This window comes from Thermobia domestica, chromosome 6 (genome assembly GCF_964235325.1).
Source record: "Thermobia domestica chromosome 6, izTheDome1.hap1.1, whole genome shotgun sequence".
NCBI lineage: Eukaryota > Metazoa > Arthropoda > Insecta > Zygentoma > Lepismatidae > Thermobia > Thermobia domestica.
This window is the reverse complement of record NC_137459.1, coordinates 108545361-108560156: the sequence shown is the minus strand read 5'-3', so window position 1 is coordinate 108560156 and position 14796 is coordinate 108545361. Positions and strand designations below refer to the sequence as shown.

The 14796-nt window shown below is 36.0% G+C and overlaps 2 protein-coding genes across 5 annotated transcripts in view; one reads left to right on the top strand and one right to left on the bottom strand.

The window, feature by feature from the left end:
- Nucleotides 1–2230: 2230 nt before the first annotated feature.
- LOC145687268 (uncharacterized) lies at nucleotides 2231–2980 on the bottom strand. Its single transcript, XM_081760742.1, has one exon. The coding sequence runs from the start codon at nucleotides 2978–2980 to the stop codon at nucleotides 2231–2233; it is 750 nt and encodes a 249-aa protein (XP_081616868.1).
- A 2762-nt stretch (nucleotides 2981–5742) lies between these two features.
- LOC145688146 (regulator of nonsense transcripts 2-like) overlaps nucleotides 5743–14796 on the top strand; it is an 89901-nt gene continuing 80847 nt past the window's right edge. For 2 of the 4 annotated variants that reach the window (XM_081761960.1, XM_081761957.1), the window contains exon 1: nucleotides 9041–9186. The gene's annotated coding sequence lies outside the window, so the exon portion shown is untranslated. Of the gene's footprint in view, nucleotides 5809–7398; nucleotides 7420–9040; nucleotides 9187–14796 lie in introns of those variants that run through there. The other 2 variants (XM_081761958.1, XM_081761959.1) reach the window with 2 other exon arrangements.

Sequence of the window (14796 nt, the reverse complement as noted above, 5' to 3'; positions counted from 1 at the left end):
TTTCTCTCCTGTGTTACTTGAGCACATCGAGTTATCTTCTCATAATGTTAAGGTTTCTCTCCTCTGTTATTTGAGCACTTCGAGTTATCTTCTCATATATGATAAGGTTTCTCTCCTGTGTTACTTCAGCACATCGAGTTATTTTCTCATATATGATACGATTTCTCTCCTTTGTTACTTGAGCATATCGAGTTATCTTCTCATATATGATAAGGTTTATTTCCTGTGTTACTTGAGCACTTCCAGTTATCTCCTAATATATGATAAGGTTTCTCTCCAGTGTTACTTGAGCACTTCCAGTTATCTCCTAATATATGATAAGGTTTCTCTCCCGTGTTATGTTTCTCTTTTGAGTTACTTGAGCACATTGAGTTATCTTTTCATGTAATAACAGTAAGTTCCTGATTGTTCATTCAAATCATTTATATGGTACAATCTGCGCACAGGAACAGCTTATCTGCAAGTTCTTCCCACGTATACCCAGATAATTCTGTACACCGAAGATGGGACCATTTATCACATTGATCGCAATCCACTGGTTTATCCTCACTTTCCAAAGCAAAATCGTTTATTATCACTCCACATCCTGCGCATATGGCTCCATCGCCGTAATCAATCACATCTTCTTCATTGTGATGTTCTTTTACAACAGCAGTGGTCGTCTTCTTCGATCGTTTCTTTGGATTTTCCAGTTTGTTGCTCTTTTTTGCTGTTCTTTCATCCCTTTTGCGTTTATTTTCCTCCTCTATTTTCTTCTGTTCTTCTTGTTTTGCAGTCAGTGCGCGGCGATATTCTTCTGAGCTAATTGCAAACGCTATCTTCTCTACCTTCTTCTTAGGCTTTTTGACTGGACTCTTAGGCCAGAACAGATGCTTTTTAAAAGTTGGCGTTATATATATTGGTCTGATAGTTTTAGGGGTTGTTGCGATATTATTCTGACTTGATTCACTTGGTCCAGCAACAGCATCGCTTTCAACGTCCCTTGCTTCTTGCCGTGCTTCTGGTATAGAAACCAGAGCTTCAGTAGGAGGTTCTTTGAGAGAATAAGTATCTTGCTGAATATTTTTCATAGGTTCAGTTTCATTCAGTGTAGTTGATGTGTTTCCTTTCTTCTCATTTGATGGCACAAATTCTGGAATAGACGCTTCCTTTCTCAGAATAATTAAAGGCCTCTCTGATTCTGTTGTTGGAGCAGATTCTTTGTTTGGCACAATACTGATTTCCTCTTTCTCTTGTGCTGCAATGGCGTCGAATTCCTCAGGTTTCGTTGGTAGAATAGATGTTATATTCACTCTGTTTTCAGTTGTTGTACTTGGATTGGCTTCAACAGCTAATGACTGGAGATCATCATTTAGTAAATCCTTTCCAACAGTGAGAGTAGCTTGAGACAAGTGTTCATTGTTGTCATCAACTACAGGGATTTCACCAACTGCAACTTCGTCATCTAATGGTAAGTTGGCACTTTTAACATCAGTTTGTAGTGCTTCGTCCATCGGCTTTTCTGCTGGAAGTTTCAAAACTTCAAGAACTTCGTTGAAGTCAACCGCAGCCTTTTGAAGTTCATCCTTGTACACAGTAATAACTTTTCTTGCAGAACGAAGGTCTTCTTCACTAACATTTGGCTGGGTGGAAGTACTCTCTATGTTTTTGCATACACTCTTGATGCATTTTGTGTAGTCAACAGCGTCCGGATTGAAAGGATACAGTCCACATTTGCGAAACCCATTCTTTATTTTTGACGGTGTTGCTGCTGTTGCTAGGACCTCTGCAATAAGTGGTGCAAACTGAACTCTTGTAATAGAAGATAAATTATTTTCCGTTAGATAACTGCGAACAACGAATTTCCAATTTCCGCCTTAAAGACATCGCATGGTTGCAAGATGTGTGTTGCATGAGGGTACAGGGCATACAATATGATCTCGTTGTTGTTACAAAATTTGCTTACTTCATAAGTTAAGTGAGTTTTGTGACCATCGATGAAAAGTATTACAGGCTTAGGTACATAATGATCTAATAGCCATTTATTGAAACCATTGGCGATCCAGTCAAAGAATGTCTCACTAATCATCCAGCCAGATTAGGATCGTCCTATTACAATCGAAGAGGGAATATTGGACACATAGGGCCTTATGCAGAGTCGTTTTGATGCGTGACTAGTGCAATACTAAAGAGTTCGACTAACATATGTTTCCTGCAGTAGTCTGGCTTTTAGTATGCGGCTAATTATATGTCAAAACGACTCTGCATAAGGCGGAATATCTCTGGGTACTCGCGACTTGTATGGATAAACGATCATTGGAGCAACGGTTTCTCCCGAAGCACTAAATGTTCCTAGAAAAGTAAGGGTTTCCTTTTCCTTATCTTGAACCTCATAAATATTCTTCCAGAATTTTGGTCCCAAAATTTTTCCAGATGATGGGCACAACTGAAAAGAAGATTCATCCGCGTTAAAAATTCTACGTGGATCTTCTAGAATGGAAAGATTGTTCGTACTGGTGAGGTAGGTCTTAAGATCATGAAACCACGAACGTATATATTCTTCTTTTACGAAACTTCGGCAGACATTTATAGGCTCAGCTGTCCTCACTGCAATATTTGGATGTCTCTTCAAGAAAGATGCATACCATTTCTGCCCAGGTCTGTTGTGTTTAAATGGTGTTTTGCGTTTGTCGTCTACAACTATTTTCTGTACTGAATTTAAGAGGTCATGCTTCTTTCTGGGGAAACCACGTTGAGAAAGTTCAATAAGCCAGTTTGCAAGGGCTTCTTCTTCTGTTTCACTGAGATAAGTACAGCGTCCCATCTTCCCAGTTGTTTCTGGTACCCGTCCATGTAACTTGTCTAAAACTGTAATCTTTGGCACACCAAACCTTTTACAGGCTTCACGAACTGATAGTTGCTTTGTCCTTACAGCTTCTAAGGCGCACTGCATATCAAATTCCGAATAGCGGAAAAATTTTCTTTTATATCCCGGAGCCATGCTATCTGTCAAAAATACATAAAATTTAAAATGTTTCGCCAGGTTTCCAACAACAAAATGCATTGCCATATTATAAAGCAGAAGTAATCAAGAATATATTAACAAAAGTTGTTTTTCAATATTGATAATCTTAATATTTCAGTGTTCTTCCCGAAAGCAGATTCTGACCTGAAAAAAAAAAAAAAACTGAGCCGAGTGAATCGATATTTTTTATTGCCATCAATCTGATGATGATGACGTCCCAAGGACGTGAGACCTAGAGTTTAACGTGAGCTCCGAACCAATTGTATTCCAATGGAAAATTGAACCCAGGACTTTATTATAAAGCAGCATACTTTAACACTTACTTGAATTTTGTTGAATTTGTTTATGTCCTTTAAGCATTTGTGGCACAGGACGGGATAGGGGAGGGAGAAGGATGAGGAAAGGTGTCGGCCAGAGCCTATTATGTAGGTAGCATCATGACATGCGCCTGGTATAACTGAAAAAACCCCTAAGAAACCTGTCAGAAGGGCCGACATTGGGGTTTCAACCCGCACCTCTCTCCATTCCCGATTCGTAATCCAGCAGGCTAGGCACTGGACAACGTGTCTGGTGCTTGCCTCCAAGTTATTATTATTGCTTCTCTCATTCTGGGAGACGTGGTAGACGTACAGGAAACCCTTCTTGTTCTCGTTTGTTTGCTTATTTCTTTGTTTATTTTAGTTAACGTCCCTTCTTAGCATCGAGACTATATAAAGACATGGACCTACAGTTTATAGTAATATTCGAACCGCTTTAATTCGTTCTATGCTCTCCCGCTTGGAATTGAACCCGGGACACAGAGCACCAAAGGCACGGGTGCTACCCATTAGACCAGCGAGGAGGGCTTCTTGTTCTCGTGTAAAAAAAAAAAAAAAAACTTGGTTTCACATTGAAATAGTAGATCGTCATAAAAAGAAACTTTCAAGTAAGTTACTGAACAAATTCCAGTCAGCAAAACGCGAAACATAGTATGAAACCGTGCGGTCGACAGGTGGCAAGAAATATTCCAATAGTCGACCAACACGAGAAACAGGCGGTCGATTTTTAGAATATGTCACGAAATCAAAAATTTTATACATGCATGTTGTAAAACAGACCTTAATACCAAACAGGAAATAATTTGAAGCAATTTGGCGCACTCTCAAATAATCCAATAATCGACCACCCTTGGTCGACAATTGGTTTGTATGGGAAAGAAAAAATGCCAAATTCCGACCACATTTTAACATGTATTTTTTCATTTAATACTTGCCAGTTATTGACAAATTATACTGTACAGCTTCTAGAATAACTTAGTTTTGTAACAAAAACATTTCTTACCTCATGTACTATCTATATCCTCAGAAAAGCGAAAAAAACAGGTTCACAAGATTCCCATTACACGCTGTCGTAAACTGTGCACCTGAGTCGTAATTCTACAGATACTTCGAAATTTATCAGTGAAAAACGACCAGCTGGCCAAGGGAGAGAGAAACAATGATTGTCATTGGTGGTATATGATGCAAGCTTTATCGTGAATCACTTTCCGTTCGAAAAGATCATTAGATATATTTTATATACACAATAGTAAGCAAAAATGGTCGACTATTGGATGGCGGTCGACTATTGGCGAACTCACCCTATATCCGTATTTACTGATTTCAGAAGATGTTCTTTTAAGTTAACGTAAGTACAACATTTAGTGAAAATCCTTATTGTTTTGATTCAAGGTGTGCACTAAGTATGAAAATATTAAACTTTACATACTGTAATGTTATTTAATTCTTACCTTATTCCTCACAAAACTACAGTTATATTTTTAAATTCTGGAGTTTGAAACTTCAATATAGAAATATAAGTAAACAATATTATACTCTTTAAAATTTTCATTGTTAAAGCGCCTGGCCTTTTATTGTTGCTTGAAATTAATGTTGAAATGATACATTTAATTCTTGGTTACAATTATTAATCCAACAATTAAACAGGCAATTAATTTTCTCAGCAATCTACTATACTTTAATTGCAACATTCTGGTTTTATGCTTTATTTTTCAAATCATGCTTTTAAAACTAGTTTTATCTATATCTTAGATAACCAAAAACATGTTTAGGGTATGAATCATCTAAAATATTGTCATATTTTTTATGCTTTTGTAATATAACATGCATGAGTCCTTGCAAAAGTTGCTAATGCAATGTAAGCCAGAATACTCGTTGAGAAATTTGTGTGATGACTGTGAAAAAGTTAGCGGAGCTACCGCAAGCAAACGAAACTTGCGTTTCAACACGAAATATGCAAGATGATTGGAAAATAGAAAATTTCCGTTACTGAAGTCACATCGGGAATAACAAAACCTATATGTGATGCTGAGAATTTATCAAATTCTAATACGCAAATTTTGCGTTCCATTGGCGAAATGCAAACACTCACATAATGCAGTGTCGTACACTGAAGTCCGTCAAGGGGAAGATTGAAACTCATATAATTTCATGTTTCTTTTATATATTTTAATTTGGTAAATGTTTCATTTTGAATAATATCATTTTCAAGAGCAGGTTCAAACTCCGAAACCCCACTGTGTACGTCACTGATGTAATGGAATCCCATAAGAGTTTTAATTTTTAATCATCTTGAAGTTTGGTATCTTCATAGCCCGCAAAATTACTGTCTTTTGTTTTTGAGTAGTTCCCAAACAATGCGACGTTGCGTAGTGGCGCTTAGCGTTAGATGTCAGCGATGTCTGCTGAAATTCTGACCGTGCAAATTCAAGTTATTAAGCGATATAAGCTTACTTGCCTTTTCTCGTTTGATTTATTAGATACAAGGTGAATATTTTCCACACACAAATATAGAATTATTAAACGACAAACGCAGCGGTTTCCTCGAAACAAGGAATGCATGAGGCAAAAGGTAGGCTTCATATAGTTTCTGAAGAAGGGGATGCCGATGGTTTTAGGTGCAAGTATCATGAAATCTTACAGGCAATTTTCAGGATGCTGGACTGTCTATTGTGTAAATAATAGATAGCAAGTGAGTTGTGAATTGTCATAGGAAACACCAAAGTTGAAGTTGTTATTGCTTCTACTGCTGCTGCTGCTATCATTAAAATTCCACAGATTTGAGCAGTCGTGTTCCATACTTAATTTATAGATATTACATATTACGAACAAAATACATGTGTGTAACTTGTGCATAATTCGTGTGTTTTTACGTGACCGCTCATGGAACGAAATAGGAGTTTGGTGCAAGGTTGTTTCATATTTTATCAAGTTAAAATTTTTACATTTGAGAATCACAAGTTACACCAATTATACTGCTACGTTAATGCTGGTTAGTTTTACAAGCACAGTGTTAGTGCTCCTATGTCAAAAAGTTATAAAGAAATAAAAGTAGCGATTGAAGCTTGATGTGGAGCTCAAATCGCGATTTCTACAAACTTTTCGGGGCAAACTTTACACGTTCCAGCTGAGCATCGGGAACTAAGACCACGTTAAAAGGGCAGGGTTGGGTTAGCTTATGGTTACGGAAGTTTGCACCCATTCTTGTTAAAATTAATCGAATGTAAATTGTTGTGTTTACATAAATATACCAACTGAAGTGGGAATTTTAAGGTTCAGCTTCTTGTGGATAAAGAAAAGGGTGTAAATCGTTAGTTTTACGTTAGTTGCACAACCACAATATTAGCGGTCCTATATACGGAAAGTTATTTACAAATTAACTTGGTGATCCTGACTTGATCATAGGCGTAACTACAGGCTATACCTATGCACACCGTGGGAAAATATTTGATTCCTTTTATAAAGGTTTTTTTTTTTCATTCATTCTAAAATTTTATCTGAAATTCTTCAGTTCACTAACATAACATTTTATCTGTTTTTCATTACACTTAAAGCTAAATAAAGTGAACACGTAGGACTATTATAATAAGAGGGGGGTCGATTTCACTACTTCTATGCACACCATATGTAATATTAGATGTGTGCTTTTACCACTTGATGGCGAGTCTGAGCTGAGCTACCGGTAGCAGGAGAATTTGCGTACAACACGAAATACATTCAAGATGATTGAAGAACGCAAAATTTTCGTTATCTGCATGGCATCGGTAATCACAAGATCTTGACCGGATACCGATTGTTACAAACTAACACGTCAATTTAGCGCTGCATTGACAGAAACTTATATGTCGTAGAACCTCTTAAAGTTTTTAACAATTTTCCGAGGGTTTTAATTCTCAATCAGCTTGCAGTTTGATACCTTAATTGTTCCAAAAACTGTTGTCTCCTATTTTCGAGTATATCTCAGACAATGCGACGTTTCGTAGTAGCGCTTTAGCGTTAGATGTCAGCGATGTCGGCTGAAATTCTGACCGTGCAAATTCAAGTTATTAAGCGATATAAACTTACTTGCCTTTTCTCGTTTGATTTATTAGATACAAGGTGAATATTTTCTACACACAAATATAGAATTATTAAACGACAAACGCAGCGGTTTCCTCGAAACAAGGAATGTAGGAGGCAAAAGGTAGGCTTCATATATTTTCTGAAGAAGGGGATGCCGTAGGGTTTTAAGGTGCAAGTATCTTGAAATCTTACAGGCAACTTTCAGGATGTTGGGCAATCTATTATTCTAGGAGCATATAGCAAATGAGTTGTGAATAATCATAGAAAACATTCAAGATCAAGTTACTACTGCTACTACGTCGGCTGCTGTTGTTACTATTAATTTTCTCGCATGGTTAGTATTTCTCTCTATTACATATTACAAACAAAATACCTGTTTGTGAGTTGTACGTAAAGCACCTGTTTTCACGCGTAAATGAACTGGTCATGGAACGAAATAGGAATTCTATGCAAGGTTTACATTTATAAAGTCAAAACCTCCACATCTGAGAATTACAATAAAAGTTATACCAATTATAGTAAGTTATTAGCGCTGGTTAGTGCTACAAGTACAACACAGAAAGTTATTAATAAATTAAACTAGCAATTCTCGCTTCATGCCAATCTAGAATCACCATTTTTACAATCCTGACTTTGTGGATAACAAAGAGTACTAATCATTACACCTATGTTAGTGCTTCTACGTACGAAAAGATAATAAGAAATGAATGTTGCTATTCTGGTTTAATGTCATGCTAGAATCGCCATTTTGACAAGATAAATTTCCGGGAAACGAAAGCGATGCCAATTCTAGTGCTGGTTAGTGCTTTAGACAGAACGTTTGTGCTCCTAAATTGACGTTAAGTCAGAAACGTTACCTTATTGTTTTTAAATAACTTTCCGTACGTATGAGCAATAACGTTGTACACGTAGCACTAACAATTAACTCCCTTTTTTCTCTGCAAAGCTATTTTGTAAAAGTGTAGATTCTAGTTTGACAGCAAGCCAGAATCTCCACTTCAGTTTGTCAATAACATTCCGTACGTAATTGCAATAACATTGCGCTTGTAACATCAGTTCTTACATACGTACCACTAATAATTGATACTCGTTTTGCTCTCGACAAAATGTATAAAAGTGACGATTCTAGATTGACGTAAAGCCAAAATTGCCCTTTTAGTATTCTAATAAATATCTTTGATTGATTGATTGAAAGTTTACTGGGGACGTCATCATCTAGGCTATTTGTCCCCGTCACGACTCTAGTAATGTTTCACAGAATGGAGCATTATTATTGTGATTGCAGTACTCACAAGCACTAAGGATTGACATTTGTTCTTTATCCACATAGTCTGCAAATGTGTGGACTCCATCTTGACGTCAAGATAGATACGGCATTAATTTACTAATAACTTTTCGTACATAGGAGCACTGAGGTTGTGCTTGTAGCACTAACGATTATTACTCATTTTACTTTCCTCAGAACTATTTTGTGTAATTGGCAATCCTTCTTTGACGTCAAGCCAGAATCATTAATTTGTTGCTACGTTTTCGTATGTTGGAGCTCTAATGGCTTGCTTTTTGCAGTACTCAGCATTAATATGACACCAATGACACAGACCTTTATTCTTATCCACAAACTTATTTTGTAAAAGTGGTTTTGTTGTTTGATGTGAAGCCATAATCGTCACTTTAAATAAACTTACTTGCCTTTTCTCGTTTGATTTATTAGATACAAGGTGAATATTTTCCACACACAAATATAGAATTATTAAACGACAAACGCAGCGGTTTCCTCGAAACAAGGAATGCATGAGGCAAAAGGTAGGCTTCATATAGTTTCTGAAGAAGGGGATGCCGATGGTTTTAGGTGCAAGTATCATGAAATCTTACAAGCAATTTTCAGGATGGTGGACTGTCTATTGTGTAAATAATAGATAGCAAGTGAGTTGTGAATTGTCATAGGAAACACCAAAGTTGAAGTTGTTATTGCTTCTACTGCTGCTGCTGCTATCATTAAAATGCCACAGATTTGAGCAGTCGTGTTCCATACTTAATTTATAGATATTACATATTACGAACAAAATACATGTGTGTAACTTGTGCATAATTCGTGTGTTTTTACGTAACCGCTCATGGAACGAAATAGGAGTTTGGTGCAAGGTTGTTTCATATTTTATCAAGTTAAAATTTTTACATTTGAGTATCACAAGTTACACCAATTATACTGCTACGTTAATGCTGGTTAGTTTTACAAGCACAGTGTTAGTGCTCCTATGTAAAAAAGTTATAAAGAAATAAAAGTAGCGATTGAAGCTTGATGTGGAGCTCAAATCGCGATTTCTACAAACTTTTCGGGGCAAACTTTACACGTTCCAGCTGAGCATCGGGAACTAAGACCACGTTAAAAGGGTAGGGTTGGGTTAGCTTATGGTTACGGAAGTTTGCACCCATTCTTGTTAAAATTAATCGAATGTAAATTGTTGTGTTTACTTAAATATACCAACTGAAGTGGGAATTTTAAGGTTCAGCTTCTTGTGGATAAAGAAAAGGGTGTAAATCGTTAGTTTTACGTTATTTGCACAACCACAATATTAGCGGTCCTATATACGGAAAGTTATTTACAAATTAACTTGGTGATTCTGACTTGATCATAGGCGTAACTACAGGCTATACCTATGCACACCGTGGGAAAATATTTGATTCCTTTTATAAAGTTTTTTTTGCATTCTAAAATTTTATCTGAACTTCTTCAGTTCACTAACATAACATTTAATCTGTTTTCCATTACACTTAAAGCTAAATAAAGTGAACACGTAGGACTATTAAAATAAGAGGGGGTCGATTTCACTACTTCTATGCACACCATATGTAATATTAGATGTGTGCTTTTACCACTTGATGGCGAGTCTGAGCTGAGCTACCGGTAGCAGGAGAATTTGCGTACCAACACGAAATACATTCAAGATGATTGAAGAACGCAAAATTTTCGTTATCTGCATGGCATCGGTAATCACAAGATCTTTACCGGATGCCGATTGTTACAAACTAACACGTCAATTTAGCGCTGCATTGACAGAAACTTATATGTCGTAGAACCTCTTAAAGATTTTAACAATTTTCCGAGGGTTTTAATTCTCAATCAGCTTGCAATTTGATACCTTAATTGTTCCAAAAACTGTTGTCTCCTATTTCCGAGTATATCCCAGACAATGCGACGTTTCGTAGTAGCGCTTTAGCGTTAGATGTCAGCGATGTCTGTTGAAATTCTGACCGTTCATATTCAAATTATCAAGCATTATAATCTTATTTATTTGAATTATTTGATACAAAGTGAATATTTTTCACACACGAATATAAAATTATTAAACGACAAACGCAGCGGTTTCCTCGAAACAAGGAATATATGAGGCAAAAGGTAGGCTTCATATATTTTCTGGAGAAGGGGATGCCGTAGGGTTTTAAGGTGCAAGTATTTTGAAATCTTACAGGCAACTTTCAGGATGTTGGGCAATCTATTATTCTAGGAGCATATAGCAAATGAGTTGTGAATAATCATAGAAAACATTCAAGATCAAGTTACTACTGCTACTACGTCTGCTTCTGTTGTTACTATTAATTTTCTCGCATCGTTAGTATTTCTCTCTATTACATATTACAAACAAAATACGTGTTTGTGAGTTGTACGTGAAGTACCTGTTTTCACGCGTAAATGAACTGGTCATGGAACGAAATAGGAATTCGATGCAAGGTTGATTTACATTTATAAAGTCAAAATCCCCACATCTGAGAATTACAATAAAAGTTATACCAATTATAATAAGATATTAGCGCTGGTTAGTGCTACAAGTACAACACAGGAAGTTATTAACAAATTAAACTAGCGATTTTCGCTTTATACCAATCGAGAATCACCATTTTTACAATCCTGACTTTGTGGATAACAAAAAGTACTAATCAATACACCTATGTTAGTGCTACAGCCACAACGTTAGTGCTTCTACGTACGAAAAGATAATAAGAAATGAATGTTGCTATTCTGGTTTAATGTCATGCTAGAATCGCCACTTTGACAAGATAAATTTCCGGGAAACGAAAGCGATGCCAATTCTAGTGCTGGTTAGTGCTTCAAACAGAACGTTTGTGCTCCTAAATTGACGTTAAGTCAGAATCGTTACTTTATTTTTTTTAAATAACTTTCCGTACGTATGAGCAATAACGTTGTACATGTAGCACTAACAATTAACTCCCTTTTTGTTCTCTGCAAAGCTATTTTGTAAAAGTGTAGATTCTAGTTTGACAGCAAGCCAGAATCTCCACTTCAGTTTGTCAATAACATTCCGTACGTGATTGCAATAACATTGCGCTTGTAACATCAGTTCTTACATACGTACCACTAATAATTGATACTCGTTTTGCTCTCGACAAAATGTATAAAAGTGACGATTCTAGATTGACGTAAAGCCAAAATTGCCCTTTTAGTATTCTAATAAATATCTTTGATTGATTGATTGAAAGTTTACTGGGGACGTCATCATCTAGGCTATTTGTCCCCGTCACGACTCTAGTAATGTTTCACAGAATGGAGCATTATTATTGTGATTGCAGTACTCACAAGCACTAAGGATTGACATTTGTTCTTTATCCACATAGTCTGCAAATGTGTGGACTCCATCTTGACGTCAAGATAGATACGGCATTAATTTACTAATAACTTTTCGTACATAGGAGCACTGAGGTTGTGCTTGTAGCACTAACGATTATTACTCATTTTACTTTCCTCAGAACTATTTTGTGTAATTGGCAATCCTTCTTTGACGTCAAGCCAGAATCATTAATTTGTTGCTACGTTTTCGTATGTTGGAGCTCTAATGGCTTGCTTTTGCAGTACTCAGCATTAATATGACACCAATGACACAGGCCTTTATTCTTATCCACAAACTTATTTTGTAAAAGTGGTTTTGTTGTTTGATGTGAAGCCATAATCGTCACTTTAAATATCGTAATAAATTTCCACACGTAGGCACATTAACTTTGTTGTTGTCGCTTTATCCATGCACTAACAATTTACACACTTTATTGACTTCCAAACTATGCTATGCATAAGTATCGGAAGTCCTATAGAACGGCTTTGCTCGTCTGTAGAGAGGTATCAGAGCATATACGGTAAGAAATACAGAGAAACGTTTTTTTCGCAATCGATTTAGCATCCCAAGATTAAGTTCCACCTTCTTTCTTAATTTTCTGTTCAAACCGGAAGTGGTTCAAATTAGATATTTCCAGTTTTAATGTTTATCTTCATAGATCAAAAATGGTGACAGATAGCGAAAAGCTGTTTTCTGCAAACAATTTAACGTCTTAGGACAACATAATATGGTTATCCACAACACCCTACCAAGACCGGAAGTGGTTCAAATTAACTTTTTTTTTCAAAAGATTCAGCGCAGATGATTTTTTTGCAAGCGATTCCGTTCGGACGCAGCTATCATAGAATTGGAAAACGTAATTCACATGTTATAAAATATAATAAGAATTCCAATAAATTAGAACAATAATTAAAGGAAAAGAAGCAAAAGTTAATATCATATTAAAATTATACAATGAATAAATTATCCTACTAAGAGTGAATCAGAAAAATTAACGTTATTTATATTAGCTTTAATTAACATCTCTTGAGGAACCAGTGTTAACAGTTTGTAACCATTTGCTTTTGGTAGGCCAATTGAATTAGCTGCTAATCAACATGAGAACTTAAAGTATCATCACTAGTTTCTATACTTGTAAATTCACGACATTGAGTTTCACTTGCTGATGTGGTTTCAACCCGTCAACAAGTGTTAGGTTAAGATCTTTCTTCATGTCACATTAATTAAATTACATTGAACCACACACTGTTGTGTAGAACTGTTGGGAAAAATCGATGCATTTCTTATTTGCCTTCGATTATAAAAACTCCTGCCACCTATCCGATTCGTACGATCGATCCGATTGTTATGAAATCTGTTAACTGGATTCGGCTGATTGTATCTATTGTTTCTAAAAAGAACTGTATTACAATTTGCTTTAGGTTTGGTACGGTTAATTTAGGATTCCCTTTTTCATTATTACTATTTTGCCTTGTACTAATGTTACGCGTGAGTACTTGACTGTTAACATTATTACGTACATTCTTATTTCCACTGTATTGCGTAGCCATCTGATTTTCAAAATTTTGTTCTATTAACAACAAATGATTAAAGTTCATGCACTGCGATGAGATTAAAATTTGCTATAGTTTGTACAGTAACAGGATTCTAATTGATGCAATGATTCTTGAATCAGGTTGGAAAGGATTCAGTAATTTTAGATTGTTATATATAGTGATAACAAATCCATAATCCTTTTATGTACTTTAGAATCGAATCTCCTGTTTCTGATTTGTGCGTCCCTATTTGCGAATACAAAGTCATTTTCGAAATTAGCAATCAAAATATTCTTAAAATCTTAGTAATTACGTAAGTCACTCGTAATGGCTTTGAACCATACAGAGCAGGGTGTCAATAAAACATGAGGCAAGATCTTAAGGAAATTTGACTTATCGATGCCTATCAAATCACATTCTTCCTATTTTTTTTCTATAAAAGTATTAGCCAGAATATCATCTGCACGACCACTAAATTTTGTTAATGATTTGACATCGCTAAACTTCACCGGTACATTTAAAATTTTACTATTATTAGATTTGAAAGATCTTAATTTTCTAAGTTTTACGTATGGTCTTTCCTTTTCCGCTTCACTCAGGGGACCCATACTGGTACCTTCTCTGACTGTATATCCCTGTGTGCTATCGTTATCATGCTCCTGCCTGTAGGCTGCATGTTGACATTCAGGAATGTCTGCAACTCGTTGTGAATCCGGGATAACTTTTGAACTGGAAGATTTGTGTTGGTCACCTTGCTGGTCTTTAAAAGTCCAAAACTTTATTTTGCAACTTTGAGATTTGGGCAGAATTATTGTCAATTTGTGCTTCTATTCCATCAGACTTGGTTTTCAGTCAGAAACAATTGTTCTAGCTTGTTACTGTGACATTGCTCAAGTTGTCCCATCTTAGCAGTCTGGGATTGCTCGAATTGTTCCCACTTAGCCGTCTGATGTCCTGATTTATTTCCCATCTGGTCCATTTTACAATCAAGTAATTCTTTCATCTGCTGCATGAAGTTCTGCATGTTCAAGTTAGGAATCTTAGAAGAATATTCGACTGATCTGATTTTTTCGCATAGGCCCCATCCTTTCTGCCCTGTAAATCTTTCGCTGATTTCTCAATAGTGTCCCCTTATTATAATACAGTGTGTCCATAAAGTTTGGGTACATAGGGAATATCCAAGTTGTGAATAGTTTGCAGACAAATTGGATGAAAATATCAATTTTACTAAAGACTATATGTTGTTCAGTGAT